Source organism: Salmo salar, chromosome ssa20 (genome assembly GCF_905237065.1).
Source record: "Salmo salar chromosome ssa20, Ssal_v3.1, whole genome shotgun sequence".
Classification (NCBI taxonomy): Eukaryota; Metazoa; Chordata; class Actinopteri; order Salmoniformes; family Salmonidae; genus Salmo; species Salmo salar.
The window spans coordinates 3,920,306-3,940,158 of record NC_059461.1 but is presented as its reverse complement, the minus strand read 5'-3'; the positions used below and the strand labels follow the sequence as shown (position 1 = coordinate 3,940,158).

Here is a 19,853-nt window from a genome sequence, read left to right as displayed (position 1 = left end):
AGGCAGGTTCAGGATGTAGGGCTCTCCTTCGAGGCAGGTTCAGGTGGTAGGGCTCTCCTTCGAGGCAGGTTCAGGAGATAGGGATTTCCTTCGAGGCAGGTTCAGTAGGTAGGGCTCTCCTTCAAGGCAGGTTTAGGAGTTATGGCTCTCCTTTGAGGCAGGTTCAGGAGGTAAGGCACTCCGAGACAGGTTCAGGAGGTCGGGCTCTCCTTCAAGACAGGTTCAGGAGATAGGGCTCTCCTTCGTGGGAGGTTCAGGAGGTATGGCTCTCCTTCGAGGCAGGTTCAGGAGGTAGGGCTCTCCTTCGAGGCGGTTTCAGCAGGTAGGGCTCTCTCTCGAGGCAGGTTCAGGAGGTAGGGCTCTCCTTTGAGGCAGATTCAGGATGTAGGGCTCTCCTTTGAGTCAGGTTCAGGAGGTAGGGCTCTCCTTCGAAGCTGGTTCAAGAGGTAGGGCTCTCCTTCGAGGCAGGTTCAGGAGGTAGGGTTCTCCTTCGAGGCAGGTTCAGGAGGTAAGGCTCTTCTTCGAGGAAGGTTCAGGAGGTAGGGCTCTTCTTCGAGGCAGGTTCAGGAGTTAGGGCTCTCCTTCAAGGCAGGTTCAGCAGGTTGGACTCTCCTTCGAGGCAGGTTCAAAAGGTAGGGCTCTCATTCGAGGCAGGTTCAGGAGGTAGGGCTCTCCTTCGAGGCAGGTTGAGGAGATAGGGCTCTCCTTCGAGGCAGGTTCAAGAGGTAGTGCTCTCCTTTCGAGGCAGGTTCAGGATGTAGGGCTCTCCTTCGAGGAAGGTTCAGGAGGTAGGGCTCTCCTTTGAGGAAGGTTCAGGAGGTAGGGCTCTCCTTTGAGGCAGGTTCAGGAGGTAGGCCTTTCCGAGACAGGTTCGGGAGGTAGGGCTCTCCTTCAAGACAGGTAAGGATATAGAGCTCTCCTTCGTGGGAGGTTCAGGAGGTAGGGCTCTTCTTCGAAGTAGGTTCAGGAGGTAGGGCTCTCCTTCGAGGCAGGTTCAGGAGGTAGGGCTCTCCTTTGAGGCAGGTTCAGGAGGTAGGGATCTCCTTCGAGTCAGGTTCAGTAGGTAGGGCTCTCCTTCGAGGCAGGTCCAGGAGCTAGGGCTCTCCTTCAAGGCAGATTCAGGAGGTATGGCTCTCATTCAAGGCAGGTTCAGGAGGTAGGGATCTCCTTCGAGACAGGTTCAGGGGATAGGCATCTCCTTCGAGGCAGGTTCAGGAGGTAGGGCTCTCCTTCGAGGCAGGTTCAGGAGGTAGGGCTCTCCTTCAAGGCAGGTTCATGAGGTATTGCTCTCCTTCGAGGCAGGTTCAGGAGGTATGGCTCTCCTTTCGAGGCAGGTTCAGGAGGTAGGGCTCTCCTTCAAGGCAGTTTCAGGAGGTATTGCTCTCCTTCGAGGCAGGTTCAGGAGGTATGGCTCTCCCTCACGGGAGGTTCAGGAGATATGACTCTCCTTTCGAGGCAGGTTCAGGATGTAGGGCTCTCCTTCGAGGCAGGTTCAGGTGGTAGGGCTCTCCTTCGAGGCAGGTTCAGGAGATAGGGATTTCCTTCGAGGCAGGTTCAGTAGGTAGGGCTCTCCTTCAAGGCAGGTTCAGGAGGTATGGCTCTCCTTTGAGGCAGGTTCAGGAGGTAGGCCTTTCCGAGACAGGTTCGGGAGGTAGGGATCTCCTTCAAGACAGGTAAGGATATAGAGCTCTCCTTCGTGGGAGGTTCAGGAGGTAGGGCTCTTCTTCGAAGTAGGTTCAGGAGGTAGGGCTCTCCTTCGAGGCAGGTTCAGGAGGTAGGGCTCTCCTTTGAGGCAGGTTCAGGAGGTAGGGCTCTCCTTCGAGGCAGATTCAGGAGGTAGGGCTCTCCTTCGAGGCAGGTTTTGGAGGTAGGGCTCTCCTTCGAGGCAGGTTTTGGATGTAGGGCTCTCCTTCGAGGCAGGCTTTGGAGGTAGGGCTCTCCTTCGATGCAGGTTCAGGAGGTAGGGCTCTCTTTCGAGGCAGGTTCAGGAGGTAGGGCTCTCCTTCGAGGCAGGTTCAGGAGGTTGGTCTCTTCTTCACGGAAGGTTCAGGAGATAGGGATCTCCTTCGAGGCAGGTTCAGGTGGTAGGACTCTCCTTCGAGGCAGGTTCAAGAGGTAGGGCTCTCCTTCAAGGCAGGGCAGGAGATAGGGCTCTCCTTCGTGGGAGGTTCAGGAGGTAGGGTTCTCTTTCGAAGCAGGTTCAGGAGGTAGGGCTCTCCTTCGAGGCAGGTTCAGGAGGTAGGGCTCTCCTTCGAGGCAGGTTCAGGAGGTAGGGCTCTCCTTCAATGCAGGTTCAGGAGGTAGGGTTCTACTTCGAAGCAGGTTCAGGAGGTATGGCTCTCCTTTGAGGCAGAAGCAAGCTGTACCCCAGTGCCAGGAGTTCTCTTAGATCCTGCTTGCTTCTACATATTATTATTGAATAGATTCCACAAGTTTGACCAGTAAATTCTCTTTATTCCCCTCATTCATATTGTTGCTTTACTCTTCACCTCTCGTTATCGTTCTTTTTCTCTTTTTCTCTCTCTCTCTCGCTCTCTCTTTCTCTCTCTCTTTCTCTCTCTCTTTCTCTTTCTCTTTCTCTCTCTCCCTCTCTCTTTCTCTCTCCCTCCCACTCACACTTTAACGTGCTAATTTTCCTCATCTTGATTCCTCTGGCTGTTTGACTATAGCGGTAATAGGCTCTCTTTATGTGGCCTAGCTGCACAATAGGCTTTCTGTATTGGCCGACTGTTTGTATGCTGGCTGGCTGGGTGGCTGGCTGGGTGGCTGTGTGAGTGGGTGGCTGTGTGGGTGGGTGGCTGTGTGGGTGGGTGGCTGGCTGTGTGGCTGGCTGGCTGTGTCTGGCTGTGTTGCTGGCTGGTTTTGTGGCTGGCTGGCTGCGTGGCTGGGTGGCTGGCTGGCTGTGTGGCTGGCAGGCTGTGTGGCTGGTTGGCTGGGTGGGCGGGCGGGCGGGTGGTTGCCTGGGTTGGTGGCTGGCAGGCTGGCTGGCTGGCAGGCTGTCTGGGTGGGGGGTTGGCTGGCTGTCTGGGTGGCTGGCGGGCTGGCTGACTGTCTGGGTGGCTGGCGGGCTGGCTGACTGGCTGGGTGGCTGGCTGGCAAGCTGGGTGGCTGGCTGGCTGGGTGAGCATTTCTTATGGACACAGAATTAGTCTTCTCGCTGTGAGGAATCAAATCAATTAAAACAGGTCCACTCTCCTATTCTTGAAAATATCAATAGATTGACGTTTCACCCCTTTGCTTTCATTCTGTCAGCATTTCTGCCTGTTGTTTGAGGCACCTTCGCTGCGTGGAGAATGCATGGCTGTGTGATTGATTAACTCTTCTTGAGAGATGATGATAAGAGCTATTACAAGGTGTGCTATTGATTTCTTTTTGATTTGAGGTTCAGTCACATGGAGAGGTCTGAGTACTTAAAAAATAGAATCAATTCAATTTCTTATCTTATTTCCACTAATTGGTCTTTTGAGCAATCACATCAGATATTTTTCATAGCTGATCTGATTGGTCAAAAGATCAATTAGTGAATCAAAGATCAGAAATGGTACTGTCTAAACTGAGCCACAGTAGACAAATTGAGATAGCTGACAATTAGCAGTCAATAATAATATTGTTTCAAGATGCTGATTGTCTTTGTACCTGATGAGAGGTGTCTGCTGTCTCTGATTGTCATTCAGATGGTACTGTAGGAGGCTGTGCAAATACTAAATAATGCTACTCTCTGTCTCTATCTCTGTCTCCGTGACTGTCTATATCTCACTCACTGTACCTATCTCTGTCTCTGTGACTGTCTATATCTCTGTCTCTGTGACTGTCTATATCTCACTCACTGTGACTGTCTATATCTCTGTCTCTGTGACTGTCTATATCTCACTTACTGTGACTGTCTCTATCTCACTCACTGTGACTGTCTCTATCTCACTCACTGTGACTGTCTCTATCTCACTCACTGTGACTGTCTCTATCTCACTCACTGTGACTGTCTCTATCTCACTCTCTGTGACTGTCTCTATCTCACTCTCTGTGACTGTCTCTATCTCACTCACTGTGACTGTCTCTATCTCACTCACTGTGACTGTCTCTATCTCACTCACTGTGACTGTCTCTATCTCACTCACTGTGACTGTCTCTATCTCACTCACTGTGACTGTCTCTATCTCACTCACTGTGACTGTCTCTATCTCACTCTCTGTGACTGTCTCTATCTCACTCACTGTGACTGTCTCTATCTCACTCTCTGTGACTGTCTCCATCAATTCAATTCAATTCAAAGGGCTTTATCGGCATGGGAAACATGTTTACATTGCCAAAGCATGTGAAATAGATAATAAAGAAAAGTGAAATAAACAATAAAAATGAACAGGAAACATTACACAACATTACAAAGATCCAAAGGAATAGAGACATTTAAAATGTCATATTATGTATATATACAGTGTTGTAACGATGTGAAAATAGTTAAAGTACAAAAGGGAAAATAAATAAACATAAATATAGGTTGTATTTAGAATGGTGTTTGTTCTTCACTGGTTGCCCTTTTCTTGTGGCAACAGGTCAAAAATCTTGCTGCTGTGATGGCACACTGTGGTATTTCACACAATAGATATGGGAGTTTATCAAAATTGGATTTGTTTTCAAATTCTTTGTGGGTCTGTGTAATCTGAGGGAAATATGTGTCTCTAATATGGTCATACATTTGGTAGGAGGATAGAAAGTGCAGCTCAGTTTCCACCTCATTTTGTGGGCAGTGTGCACATAGCCTGTCTTCTCTTGAGAGCCATGTCTGCCTACGCCGGCCTTTCTCAATAGCAAGGCTATGCTCATTGAGTCTGTACATAGTCAAAACTTTCCTTAAGTTTGGGTCAGTCACAGTGGTCAGGTATTCTGTCACTGTGTACTCTCTGTTTAGGGCCAAATAGCATTCTAGTTTGCTCTGTTTATTTGTTAATTTCTTCCAATGTGTCAAGTAATTCTCTTTTTGTTTTTCTCATGATTTGGTTGGGTCTAATTATGCTCTCCTGGGGCTCTGTTTGTGTTTGTGAATAGTCTCAGAACCAGCCTGCTTAGGGGACTCTTCTCTAGGTTCATCTCTCTGTAGGTGATGGCTTTGTTATGGAAGGTTTGGGAATCGCTTCCTTTTAGGTTCTTGTAGAATTTAACAGCTCTTTTCTGGATTTTGATAATTAGCGGGTATCGGCCTAATTCTGCTCTGCATGCATTATTTGGTGTTTTACGTTTTACGTTATATCTCTCTCTGTGACTGTCTCAATGTTTCTCACTGTGACTGTCTTTATCTCTTTCTTTGACTCTCTCTCTCTCTTTCTCTGTCTCTGTGACTGTCTCTCTCTCTGTGACCATCTCTATCTTTGTGACTGTTTCTCTCTCTCTCTCTCCCTCTCTCTCTCTCTCTCTCTCTCTCTGTCTATCTACGTCTCTGTGACTGTCACTCTCTCTCTCTCTTTCTTTCTCTCTCTCTCTCTCTGTGACCGTCTCTATCTCTGTCTATGTGACTGTTTCTATATCTCTCTCTGGGACTGTCTCTATATCTCTCTCTCCTTTTCCCTCTCTACCTAAAGTTCTTGTATCCAACCGCCACTGTCAGGTGTGCTCGACGGCCATCTTGGTAGAAGCATTATGGGCTAGTCTACTGACTAAAGTGTATGAATTCTCCTAAACATCTGCTTCTTCCCTCCAGCCTTCAGCCCAGGGGAGGATCTCCCCTAACAAGGCTCTCCCGAACGGCAGCCCATCCAAATGCCATCGCTTCATGAAGATCAAGAATGTGGAGACTGGAGTCACGTACAATGACACTCTACACCACAGCTCTAGTAAGGTACGGAACGGACTTTATTTCTCGTCTGCAAACAGTGGCTTCTTCTCATCAATAAATCAGTCAATTACTTAATCATTAACCAATCAGTCAAGGGACTGTGTGGTTTCTCATCTGTACAACAGTGGCTTCCTCTCATCAATCAATTGATTAGTCAATTAGCTAATCAAACAAACAATTAATTTAATCAAATTAGTGTGTACTTATCTAGCCCTTTTCTTACAAATACAGCAGATAATATATATTTTTTATAATAATATTCACTGCTCAAAAAAATAAAGGGAACACTAAAATAACACATCCTAGATCTCAATGAATGAAATAATCCTATTAAATACTTTTTTCTTTACATAGTTGAATGTTCTGACAACAAAATCACACAAAAATAATCAATGGAAATCCAATTTATCAACCCATGGAGGTCTGGATTTGGAGTCACACTCAAAAATAAAGTGGAAAACCACACTACAGGCTGATCCAACTTTGATGTAATGTCCTTAAAACAAGTCAAAATGAGGCTCAGTAGTGTGTGTGGCCTCCACGTGCCTGTATGACCTCCCTACAATGCCTGGGCATGCTCCTGATGAGGTGGCGGATGGTCTCCTGAGGGATCTCCTCTCAGACCTGGACTAAAGCATCCGCCAACTCCTGGACAGTCTGTGGTACAACGTGGCGTTGGTGGATGGAGCGAGACATGATGTCCCAGATGTGCTCAATTGGATTCAGGTCTGGGGAACGGGCGGGCCAGTCCATAGCATCAATGCCTTCCTCTTGCAGGAACTGCTGACACACTCCAGCCACATGAGGTCTAGCATTGTCTTGCATTAGGAAGAACCCAGGGCCAACCGCACCAGCATATGGTCTCACAAGGGGTCTGAGGATCTCATCTCGGTACCTAATGGCAGTCAGGCTACCTCTGGCGAGCACATGGAGGGCTGTGCGGCCCCCCAAAGAAATGCCACCCCACACCATGACTGACCCACCGCCAAACCGGTCATGCTGGAGGATGTTGCAGGTAGTAGAACGTTCTCCACGGCGTCTCCAGACTCTGTCACGTCTGTCACATCTGCTCAGTGTGAACTTGCTTTCATCTGTGAAGAGCACAGGGCGCCAGTGGCGAATTTGCCAATCTTGGTGTTCTCTGGCAAATGCCAAACGTCCTGCACGGTGTTGGGCTGTAAGCACAACCCCCACCTGTGGACGTCGGGCCCTCATACCACCCTCATGGAGTCTGTTTCTGACCGTTTGAGCAGACACATGCACATTTGTGGCCTGCTGGAGGTCATTTTGCAGGGCTCTGGCAGTGCTCTGTTCCTCCTTGCACAAAGGCGGCGGTAGCGGTCCTGCTGCTGGGTTGTTGCCCTCCTACGGCCTCCTCCACGTCTCCTGATGTACTGGCCTGTCTCCTGGTAGCGCCTCCATGCTCTAGACACTACGCTGACAGACACAGCAAACCTTCTCTCCACAGCTCGCATTGATGTGCCATCCTGGATGAGCTGCACTAGCTGTGCCACTTGTGTGGGTTGTAGACTCCGTCTCATGCTACCACTAGAGTGAAAGCACCGCCAGCATTCAAAAGTGACCAAAACATCAGCCAGGAAGCATAGGAACTGAGTCGTGGTCTTTGGTCACCACCTGCAGAACCATTCCTTTATTGGGGGTGTCTTGCTAATTGCCTATAATTTCCACCTGTTGTCTATTCCATTTGCACAACAGCATGTGACATTTATTGTCAATCAGTGTTGCTTCCTAAGTGGACAGTTTGATTTCACAGAAGTGTGATTGACTTGGAGTTACATTGTGTTGTTTAAGTGTTCCCTTTATTTTTTTGAGCAGTATATATTTTTTAGGAACTCCGTTGGGGTCTCACCGTTGAGAGTTAGAGAATTAGAATACACAAGGTGCAATTTCGAAATGTAGTTGGGCATCAGCAGTCACTCATTTAGCCCATATCAGCACATTTTAGATTGGTAAGTTAGTCTAGCCAGCTATCTAAACTTGTAGTAATCATGGTTGAATTATCGACTGTGGGGGCCCCCATTGATTTTGTTAGTCACTCTCACTCAGATATCATCTTAAAAACGGTAAACATTTCTCTCCAGCATATGGCAAAATGTAACTTAGGGACCCCAAAAGGCTGGGGCCGACTCTGACTGCATGTGTGGGTATGGATGTGGGTACGGATGTGGGTACGGATGTGGGTACGGATGTGGGGATGCAGACCCGCAAGCCACTGTGGCCCCTCATGATGAGTTGCCTATCTTAAGCATTTAGCCATTCATCTGCACAGATAGCTCTGCAGCCGTCGGCTTGGTCTTTTAACATGAGCCTAGCTAATTATTTCAGTGACTTATCGGACGACAGCCTGCTATGCATCCCAATGAATGTGCCTCGCCTCTAATAGAGCATCTTCAGATGTATAAAAAATCACAGAATTATGTTTTTCTCAGTCATATAAAGGACAGCTGCGTGGCATGAATGCCCAGAGCTTTATGTTGAGCGGATGTACTGAGGCAAATGAATCCTTTGTTTTATTTTTAACACTCTGTTCATCATCACCCTTTTTCCTTTCTCTCTTCCCCTCTCTCTTTCTTCCTCTTTCCATCTCTCTCTCTCTTTCTTCCTCTCTCGCTCTCTCTCTCTCTCTCTCTCTCTCTCTTTCTTCCTCTTTCTCTCTCTCTCTTTCTTCCTCTTTCCATCTCTCTCTCTCTCTTTCTTCCTCTTTCTCTCTCTCTTTCTTCCTCTTTCAATCTCTCTCTTTCTTCCTCTTTCTCTCTCTCTTTCTTCCTCTTTCCATCTCTCTCTCTCTCTTCCTCTTTCCATCTCTCTTCCTCTTTCCATCTCTCTCTCTCTTTCTTCCTCTTCCCCCTCTCTCTTTCTTCCTCTTTCTCTCTCTCTCTCTCTTTCTTCCTCTCTCTCTCTCTCTCTCTCTCTCTTTCTTCCTCTTTCTTCCTCTCTCTTCCTCTTTCTCTCTCTCTTTCCATCTCTCTCTCTCTCTTTCTTCCTCTTTCTCTCTCTCTCTCTTTCCATCTCTCTCGCTCTCTCTTTCCATCTCTCTCTCTCTCTTTCCATCTCTCTCTCTCTTTCTTCCTCTTTCCCTCTCTCGTTCTTCCTCTTTCCATCTCTCTTTCTTCCTCTTTCCATCTCTCTCTCTCTTTCTTTCTCTTTCCATCTCTCTCTCTCTCTTTCTTTCTCTTTCCATCTCTCTCTCTCTCTTTCTTCCTCTTTCCATCTCTCTATCTCTCTTTCTTCCTCTTTCTCTCTCTCTCTTTCCATCTCTCTCTCTCTCTCTTTCCATCTCTCTCTCTCTCTTTCCATCTCTCTCTCTCTCTTTCCATCTCTCTCTCTCTCTCTTTCCATCTCTCTCTCTCTCTCTCTCTCTTTCTTCCTCTTTCCATCTCTCTATCTCTCTTTCTTCCTCTTTCTCTCTCTCTCTTTCCATCTCTCTCTCTCTCTTTCCATCTCTCTCTCTCTTTCCATCTCTCTCTCTCTCTCTCTTTCCATCTCTCTCTCTCTCTCTTTCTTCCTCTTTCCATCTCTCTATCTCTCTTTCTTCGTCTTTCTCTCTCTCTCTTTCCATCTCTCTCTCTCTTTCCATCTCTCTCTCTCTTTCCACCTCTCTCTCTCTCTCTCTCTCTCTTTCCATCTCTCTCTCTCTCTCTCTCTCTTTTCTTCCTCTTTCCATCTCTCTATCTCTCTTTCTTCCTCTTTCTCTCTCTCTCTTTCCATCTCTCTCTCTCTCTTTCCATCTCTCTCTCTCTCTCTCTCTTTCCATCTCTCTCTCTCTCTCTCTTTCCATCTCTCTCTCTTTCTTCCTCTTTCTCTCTCTCTCTTTCTTCCTCTTTCCATCTCTCTTTCTTCCTCTTTCCATCTCTCTATCTCTCTTTCTTCCTCTTTCTCTCTCTCTTTCCATCTCTCTCTCTCTCTTTCCATCTCTCTCTCTCTCTCTTTCCATCTCTCTCTCTCGCTCTCTCTTTCCATCTCTCTCTCTCTCTTTCCATCTCTCTCTCTCTCTTTCTTCCTCTTTCTCTCTCTCTTTCTTCCTCTTTCCATCTCTCTTTCTTCCTCTTTCCATCTCTCTCTCTCTCTTTCTTCCTCTTGCCATCTCTCTCTCTCTCTCTCTTTCTTCCTCTTTCCCATCTCTCTCTCTCTCTTTCTTCCTCTCTCTCTCTCTCTCTTTCTTCCTCTTTCCCATCTCTCTCTCTCTCTTTCTTCCTCTTTCCCATCTCTCTCTCGCTCTTTCTTCCTCTTTCCCATCTCTCTCTCTCTCTTTCTTCCTCTTTCTCTCTCTCTCTTTCTTCCTCTCTCTTTCCATCTCTCTCTCTCATCTCTCTCTCTCTCTTTCCATCTCTCTCTCTCTCTTTCCATCTCTCTCTCTCTCTTTCCATCTCTCTCTCTCTCTCTCTCTCTCTCTCTCTCTCTCTCTCTCTCTCTCTCTCTCTCCTCGTCATTCTCAGCGGCTGTTTTTGTACGTCTTCTTTACTCCTGTGATTTAAGCGAGCGTCACGCTGAGGATGAGGTTGTTTGAGTACGGGAAGAGGGGGGAAGGGGGGAAAGAGGGGGAAAGGGGGGGAAAGGAGGGGGAAGGGGGGGAAGAGGGGGAATTGGGGGGAAGGGGTTTTTAGGGCAAGGCCTGAGTGGCTGGACATAGTGATTGGGTGTGTGGTTCATCCAACATGACTAGACTGCCCATTTTAGCAGCAGCGTTGTTGAGTTACTGTTAAATGTCCGCTCTGTGTTCGTGCTCGGCCAAACATTTTCTGCCTTTTTCTTTCTCTCTGTCTAGTTTGGCGAATGCGTAGATGCAGTAAAAAGGTCATAGGAACACAGGCTGTGGGGGATAGAAGAAAGACCCTGGATTGGCACACGCTCAACAAATTTGTTATAACAAAGTGGATATTTGTCAAATCCTTCATGATTGATGTATTGTAACAGGTCTACCATGTGGTTACTAAAATCCTATTTGGATATAGTTAGTTGGCTGTTTTCGCTGCATTAGAAATGTTTCCTTTTCATTGTTTAGAGGAAGTGACTGCTAAAGAATGTTCAGACACTAAATAAAGAATTCCTTTAGTGTCTCTCTCTCTGTAAAACAGAAATGCCTGAGCAATGGGTCCCCTGGGGGTTCCTTTCTCGAGCGAATAAAAAAATCCCCAAGCGCGCGTGCGCTCTCTCTCTCTCTCTCTCTCTCTCTCTCTCTCTCTCTCTCTCTCTCTCTCTCTCTCTCTCTCTCTCTCTCTCTCTCTCTCTCTCTCTCTCTCTCTCTCTCTCTCTCTCTCTCTCTCTCTCTCTCTCTCTCTCTCTCAGGCTGCCACTATGACTCAATGAATAATTCAGTCATTCTGGACATATCTGTTGAAAGGGGCAATCTGCAGTTCAAGCAATAACAAAGAGCTGAGGGATGGGGCTGGAGAAATGTAACCACTCTCAAATTCATAGACAGAACCATGGATGTAAGGCCTGACTATCCATGATATCAAGAGAGAGAGAGAGCACGAGACAGAGGGTCAGAGGGTCAGAGAGAGGGAGAGTGAGAGAAAGACAGAGGATCAGAGAGAGGGAGAGAGACCGAGGGTCAGAAAGGGGGAGAGAGAGAGAAAGACAGAGGGTCAGAGAGAGAGAGAGAGAGCGAAAGACAGGGTCAGAGAGGGGGAGAGAGAGAGAAAGACAGAGGGTCAGAGAGAGAGAGTGAAAGACAGGGTCAGAGAGGGGGAGAGAGAGCGAAAGACAGAGGGTCAGAGAGGGGGAGAGAGAGAGAAAGACAGAGGGTCAGAGAGGGGGAGAGAGAGAAAGACAGAGGGAGAGAAAAAGACAGAGAGAGAGAGGGGGAGAGAGAGAGACAGAGGGTCAGAGAGTGGGAGAGTGAGAGAAAGACAAAGGATCAGAGAGAGGGAGAGAGACAGGGTCAGAAAGGGGGAGAGAGAGAGAAAGACAAGAGGGTCAGAGAGAGAGAGAGAGAGAGCGAAAGACAGAGGGTCAGAGAGGGGGAGAGAGAGAGAAAGACAGAGGGTCAGAGAGGGGGAGAGAGAGAGACAGAGAGAGAGAAAAAGACAGAGAGAGAGAGGGGGGAGAGAGAGAGAGAGACAGAGGGTCAGAGAGTGGGAGAGTGAGAGAAAGACAAAGGATCAGAGAGAGGGAGAGAGAAAGAAAGACATAGAGAGAGAGAGAAAGAGAGAGAGAGAGAGAGAGAGAGAGAGAGAGAGAGAGAGAGAATGCACCTGCCCTGAGGGCTGTGCTATGATCAGAAGTCCCCTGGGGGCTGTGCTATGTGATCAGAAGTCCCCTGGGGGCTGTGCTATGTGATCAGAAGTCCCCTAGGGGCTGTGCTATGATCAGAAGTCCCCTGGGGGCTTTGCTATGTGATCAGAAGTCCCCTGGGGGCTGTGCTATGATCAGAAGTCCCCTGGGGGCTGTGCTATGTGATCAGAAGTCCCCTGGGGGCTGTGCTATGATCAGAAGTCCCCTAGGGGCTGTGCTATGTGATCAGAAGTCCCCTGGGGGCTGTGCTATGATCAGAAGTCCCCTGGGGGCTGTGCTATGTGATCAGAAGTCCCCTGGGGGCTGTGCTATGATCAGAAGTCCCCTGGGGACTGTGCTATGTGATCAGAAGTCCCCTGAGGGCTGTGCTATGTGATCAGAAGTCCCCTGAGGGCTGTGCTATGTGATCAGAAGTCCCCTGAGGGCTGTGCTATGATCAGAAGTCCCCTGGGGGCTGTGCTATGTAATCAGAAGTGCCCTGAGGGCTGTGCTATGATCAGAAGTCCCCTGGGGACTGTGCTATGTGATCAGAAGTCCCCTGAGGGCTGTGCTATGTGATCAGAAGTCCCCTGAGGGCTGTGCTATGTGATCAGAAGTCCCCTGAGGGCTGTGCTATGATCAGAAGTCCCCTGAGGGCTGTGCTATGTGATCAGAAGTCCCCTGAGGGCTGTGCTATGACCAGAAGTCCCCTGGGGGCTGTGCTATGTGATCAGAAGTCCCCTGAGGGCTATGCTATGTGATCAGAAGTCCCCTGGGGACTGTGATGTGTGATCAGAATTGTGATTACTATAGATGGAAGCCATGTGATTCCTCAATGGCTTTTGTTCTACAAGGAAATTACATGTGATCAAAGCCTTGTGTGATGTGATGTCATCCACGTTGCCTTTCAGTTGCCGATCTGCACTGAGCGTGTGTGTTTCGGGTCTATCATGACACCAAGTCAGGGGAGCCGCAAGCCAGATGAGTCCCGGGCCAAAGAAGAGCTGCTGCCGCTGGCTACTGACTTCATAGACCAGTACTACACCTCCATCAAAAGGCAGGAGAGTTGCACTAACACTGACCCTATACTTCAGATATTTACATACCTTTGGATGTACTTGCCTGCATCCCTCATTGCCAGCATCCCCACCAGTAGTACAAATGCCATTTGTTTGTCCTCATATATACATATGATGTAAATAGTACTCTAAATATGTGTTACTTTAAAGTACCTCTTTCTCTGTGACACTCATGCCTGGGTGCACATGTTTTTTTTATAACAAATAAAATGTATTTTATTGAAGGAAAGGTTTGGGGGAAAGGTTTGGAAATGGCTCATAATAATGTCCGGAACGGAGCCAATGGAATGGCATCAAACACATGGAAACCATGTGTTTGATGTATTTGATACCGTTCCACTGATTCCGCTCCAGTCGTTACCACGAGCCCGTCTTCCCCAATTAAGGTACCACCAGCCTCCTGTGGCTCACACAAACCTCTACATATACACTCCTATACATTCAGGAAGAGCACAGCCTCCATAGAATTAATTTCACAATAATAATGTATAGCTCTTTTTACTTGCACACAATATACTGTAGCTTGGTCACTCCAGCCCCAGGGGTTCACCGCCCTGCAGCGCCCCAACCCAACACACCCCCACGCTTCAGGAACTTTGTGAAACATTCTTTACTGGCTTCGGGTGTACTAGGCCAGGGCCACAATGACAATCCACAGGACGGTGGACCCCCGGGGCCAGGGGACAGAACAGCGCAGCAGCAAAGAATAGCCTAAAGAGGTTTAGAGAATGTTTTTGATGCAAAACGTACTCTAAATGCAACTGTTCTGACATGACTCTTGTGTGACCCCTGGCTCTGTCCTCCTGCCTGTGTATATTGTAACAGGTTTGGCTCGAAGGCCCACCTTGACCGGCTGGAGGAGGCGACTAAGGAGATAGAGGTTTCTGGAACGTACCAGCTGAAAGACACAGAGCTGATCTACGGAGCCAAGCACGCCTGGAGGAACGCTTCCCGCTGTGTAGGACGCATCCAGTGGTCCAAACTACAGGTCAGTAACAACACTGTAAGTGGTGTATATATATACAGTCTTGGCCAAAAGTTTTGAGAATGACACAAATATTAATTTCCACAAAGTTTGCTGCTTCAGTGTCTTTAGATATTTTTGTCAGATGTTACTATGGAATACTGAAGTATAATTACAAGCATTTCATAAGTGTCAAAGGCTTTTATTGACAATTACATGAAGTTGATGCAAAGAGTCAATATTTGCAGTGCTGACCCTTCTTTTTCAAGACCTCTGCAATCCGCCCTGGCATGCTGTCAATTAACTTCTGGCCCACATCCTGACTGACGGCAGCCTATTCTTGCATAATCAATGCTTGGAGTTTGTCAGAATTTGTGGGTTTTTGTTTGTCCACCCGCCTCTTGAGGATTGACCACAAGTTCTCAATGGGATTAAGGTCTGGGGAGTTTCCTGGCCATGGACCCAAAATATCGATGTTTTATTCCCCGAGACACTTAGTTATCACTTTTCCCTTATGGCAAGGTGCTCCATCATGCTGGAAAAGGCATTGTTCGTCACCAAACTGTTCCTGGATGGTTGGAAGAAGTTGCTCTCGGAGGATGTGTTGGCACCATTCTTTATTCATGGCTGTGTTCTTAGGCAAAATTGTGAGTGAGCCCACTCCCTTGGCTGAGAAGCAACCCCACACACTAATGGTCTCAGGATGCTTTACTTTTGGCATGACACAGGACTGATGGTAGCGCTCACCTTGTCTTCTCCGGACAAGCTTTTTTCCGGATGCCCCAAACAATCGGAAAGGGGATTCATCAGAGAAAATGACTTTACCCAAGTCCTCAGCAGTCCAATCCCTGTACCTTTTGCAGAATATCAGTCTGTCCCTGATGTTTTTCCTGGAGAGAAGTGGCTTCTTTGCTGCCCTTCTTGACACCAAGCCATCCTCCAAAAGTCTTCGCCTCACTGTGCGTGCAGATGCACTCACACCTGCCTGCTGCCATTCCTGAGCAAGCTCTGTACTGGTGGTGCCCCGATCCCGCAGCTGAATCAACTTTAGGAGACGGTCCTGGCACTTGCTGGACTTTCTTGGGCGCCCTGAAGCCTTCTTCACAACAATTGAACCGCTCTCCTTGAAGTTCTTGATGATCCGATAAATGGTTGATTTAGGTGCAATCTTACTGGCAGCAATATCCTTGCCTGTGAAGCCCTTTTTGCGCAAAGCAATGATGACGGCACGTGTTTCCTTGCAGGTAACCATGGTTGACAGAGGAAGAACAATGATTCCAAGCACCACCCTCCTTTTGAAGCTTCCAGTCTGTTATTCGAACTCAATCAACATGACAGAGTGATCTCCAGCCTTGTCCTCGTCAACACTCACACCTGTGTTAACGAGAGAATCACTGACATAATGTCAGCTTGTCCTTTTGTGGCAGGGCTGAAATGCAGTGGAAATGTTTTTGGGGATTCAGTTCATTTGCATGGCAAAGAGGGACTTTGCAATTAATTGCAATTCATCTGATCACTCGTCATAACATTCTTGAGTATATGCATATTGCCATCATACAAACTGAGGCAGCAGACTTTGTGAAAATTAATATTTGTATCATTCTGAAAACTTTTGGCCACGACTGTATATATATATATATATATATATATATATATATATTTATATTCCAGACTCTGACATTGCTCATTCTGATATTTCTTAATTTCTTTCTTTCTTTTATTTATTTTTTGATTTGTGTGTATTGTTTTGTATTGTAAGGTATACTGCAGTTAGAGCTAGGAACATGAGCATTTCGCTACACCTGCGATAACATCTGCTAAATATGTATACGAGACCAATACAATTTGATTTGATTTGGTCCAAACTACAGATCAGAAACTCAATGCTCAATGTCAAAATCCAATCTACCTAAGCCAGTATGCCACCAGTTATGAAGAAACGTCTAAAATCAGCTGGAATGGAGGTACATAACACTCTCCCCGCCTCTCGTCATGATCTGTGTAATATGTCACTACATGTGACTAATTTGCACCTATCGAGTAAGGCACTGAATAGTCGGAAAGCTCAGCTTTGAAAAATAAATAAATGCATTGCAGAGTGATGTATTCCACCATTTTATTTCAATAACATATTGGCTGTTATGTCTATATACACCCTAACGGAGGCAGGGCAGACATCCCAAAAGTTAGGAGTGAAACTATCAAATATAGGCTGAGGATGAAAGAAGTGATATCTAAGGTGAAACGAATCACACTGTAATGGAAAATAGAGTGATGCCGCTTTCATTTATTTGCCTGACCATATAGCGTTAATAAGAAATTACAACATGCTTTTGCTAAGGTCCTTGGATTCTTAAATATGTGTTGAATTTGAGTTGTTTTATGAAGAACTTCAGGATGAAAGATTGCACTCAATAAAACTGTGGTAGCGTTCAAAATGTTTGAGTAACATTCTTTGAATACATGTTTTTATAACAGGTATTCGATGCCAGGGACTGCACAACGGCTCACGGAATGTACAATTACATCTGCAACCACATCAAGTATGCCACTAACAAAGGAAACCTGAGGTGAGTCGGTAGTGCAAATTTAGACAAATAAAAAAGACCTAGCTAGCTAAAAGAAAGCCAACCTGTTCCTTTAAAAATAGCAGTTAATTTTTTTAAATCGTGTTTGTCCGTTTCCCTGTCCCTTTTCTCAGTGTTGGCTTTCTGTCTCTTTTCTGTCTCCTCTCCTCTCTATGTTATGCTGGTCTGTCACTCACTTCCCTTTAGTTCAGTTTCTCCATCTGGATCTCTGTCTGTTTTCTATTTCCCTCCATTTATTCTTTCTGTCACCTTGAACCTCAGTTAATCTCTTCCTCTCTCCATCTCTTCCTCTCCATCTCTTCCTCTCCATCTCTCCCTTCTTCACTCTCCATCTCTCCCTCTCTTCATCTCTCCCTCTCTTCATCTCTCCTTCTCTTCATCTCTCCCTCTTTCCCTCTCTCCCTCTTTCCATCTCTCCATCTCTTCTAGATCTCTCACTAGCCCACTCTTTCTCTCTGTTCCTTGTCTGTCTGTGTCTCTTCAACTGCATCTCTCTAGTCTGCTAGACTTTTCTCACAGCTAGACTCATGTCCTTTATCAGTCCAATACAGCTCTGCCTAATCAAACCACGTCTTTACTCCCAAATTAATTAATGGCAACCTGTATCAGTCTGACTTATCCCTGCGCTGAGTTAAAGTCACCTCGCCTCACCTCACATTCCCAAAGACAGCTGATAGTCCTTGATATCATAAATAAAAAATATTCAGCCACTGTCAGCATGTAGCAGAAGCCTGTAGCAGAAGCCTGATAGCAGATCAGTTTGTGATTTAGCCATGTCCTCTGTCAGGTTTTTGTATAGCATGACATCAAATGAGTATGGAGTTGGCTACATCCTTTACTGATCTGCAGACTGCTTCTGATTCAGACTCCAAAAATATTATCTATTCCCTTAACATTTGGGGGGCTTGTATTGACAATGGAATTTATCATTACCAGCACCATTCTCTTACCAACTGAGCCACACATAACCACCAGTTTCTGGTCTGTAAACAGAGCGTAGTAGAGAGACTGGTGCCCAGATGCTGTATCTAACCCACTGCCCCAGATCATACCAGCTGCTCTCCTCTCACTGTTCCACTGGGCGTCAGAGATTTACAGACAGATTAGTAGAATCAACACGTTTGCCCTGTCATGGCTTTAGCGTAACCCAACAGGATGGGTTCAGTGGTTCAGCAGGGACGGACTAAAAGTAACCAAGCTTTAGTTCCAGCCTTCCTTATCCCAGAGCCTCCTGGGTTAAACTGTGCTAAACCTTTAGATAGTATGTGAGTAGACTTTCATTTGTTGCATCGCCATAGATACAGTCTTTATGCTCCCGTCATTCAAATCTCTCTCTCTCTCTCTGGGGGAGGGTGGCTTTTTTTCAGGGGTAAAAGTAAGCAGAGTATCGCCAACATAGGGCGGCCCAGCGGCGCCCGGGTTTGGCCAGGGTAGGCCGTCATTGTAAATAAGAATTTGTTCTTAACTGACTTGCCTAGTTAAATAAAGGTTCAATAAAATAAAATAAAAAATAATAAATAGTGGGGTTATGACGTACTGGTTCAACATGAGCCTATCACAATAATTACTACTGTAGGCTACTACACTATTATCTATCATTACGCATGTCACCCTAATGAAAATGGAGCAAATGGACTTGAAAACATGTGCAATTCACTGCAAAAATGAGGGGTGGCTTGACAAGAACAGTGACATTTTGCGAAGGCAGAGACGAGAGGTGGAGACCGAGACGAGCGCGGACAGTGGACACAATTCGGGTTAGGCCTAATGAGATGTAGGCCCAATGAAGGACAATCACCGGATGTCATTCTGTAACGGCTGTCTTCTGTGGAAATGGACCAAGGTGCAGCAGGTTGCGTGTTCATCATGATAATTTATTAAATAAACGTGAACACGGGAAAAACAATAAACAAAAGAGAACGACAGACCGACAGTTTTACAGGCTAAGTACTTACATACAGCAGTGCAAAATCAACTACCCACCAAACCAAGTGACAAACATACTCCTACATATATGACTCCCAATCAGGAACAACGATCCCCAGCTGTTCCTGATCAGGAGTCACAAGACCAACACAGAACACAAGACTGCCACGTCCTGACCCCAAAACTACAACAACAGCTCCATCTGCTGGTCAGGACGTGACAGTACCCCCCCTCAAGGTGCAGACCCCGGAATGCACCTAACAACGAAAAAACACCAACAAACAAAATCCCCAACAAAACCCATAAACAATAACCCCTAAACAATAAGGGAGGGAAGGGAGGGTGGCTGCCGTCAACGACGGCACTGTGCTACACCCTCCCTCCCCAACCCACCTATCCTGGAGGTGGCTCCGGTGCAGGACGTGGACCCTGCTCCACCCTCGGCGTCGCCCACTTCGGTGGAGCCGATAGCTGCGCCAGGCAGACGGACCCCTCGAGCCGGGCCGGAGGACAGGAGGGCCCCTCGGGCCGGGCCGGGGACAGGAGGGCCCCTCGGGCCGGGCCGGGGGCAGGAGGGCCCCCTCGGGCTGGGCCGGAAGGCAGGAGGGCCCCTCGGGCTGGGCCGGAAGGCATGCGGGCCCCTCGGGCTGGGCCGGAAGGCATGCGGGCCCCTCGGGCTGGGCCGGAAGGCATGCGGGCCCCTCGGGCTGGGCCGGAAGGCATGCGGGCCACTCGGGCTGGGCCGGAAGGCATGCGGGCCACTCGGGCTGGGCCGGAAGGCATGCGGGCCACTCGGGCTGGGCCGGAAGGCATGCGGGCCACTCGGGCTGGGCCGGAAGGCATGCGGGCCACTCGGGCTGGACCGGAGGGCATGCGGGCCACTCGGGCTGGACCGGAGGGCAGGAGGACCACTCGGGCTGGACCGGAGGGCAGGAGGACCACTCGGGCTGGACCGAAGGGCAGGAGGACCCCTCGGGCTGATCCTGACAGGCCGGGCACCCTGGCAGATCAGGGCAGGCGGGCACCTCTGGCAGAACCGGGCAGTCCGGCCACTCTGGCAGAACAGGGCAGTCCGGCCACTCTGGCAGAACAGGGCAGTCCGGCCACTCTGGCAGAACAGGGCAGTCCGGCCACTCTGGCAGAACAGGGCAGTCCGGCCACTCTGGCAGAACAGGGCAGTCCGGCCACTCTGGCAGAACAGGGCAGTCCGGCCACTCTGGCAGAACAGGGCA

At 47.9% G+C, this 19,853-nt stretch overlaps 1 protein-coding gene across 1 annotated transcript in view; it reads left to right on the top strand.

Moving 5' to 3' along the window:
* The window catches only part of LOC100136388 (nitric oxide synthase, brain), a 199,804-nt gene that overhangs the window by 108,024 nt on the left and 71,927 nt on the right, over positions 1-19,853 (top strand). Inside the window, exons 4-7 of the mRNA XM_045704274.1 lie at positions 5,693-5,830; positions 12,976-13,121; positions 13,969-14,131; positions 16,586-16,677. Coding sequence (XP_045560230.1) covers positions 5,693-5,830; positions 12,976-13,121; positions 13,969-14,131; positions 16,586-16,677 — 539 coding nt within the window. The remainder of the gene's footprint in view (positions 1-5,692; positions 5,831-12,975; positions 13,122-13,968; positions 14,132-16,585; positions 16,678-19,853) is intronic.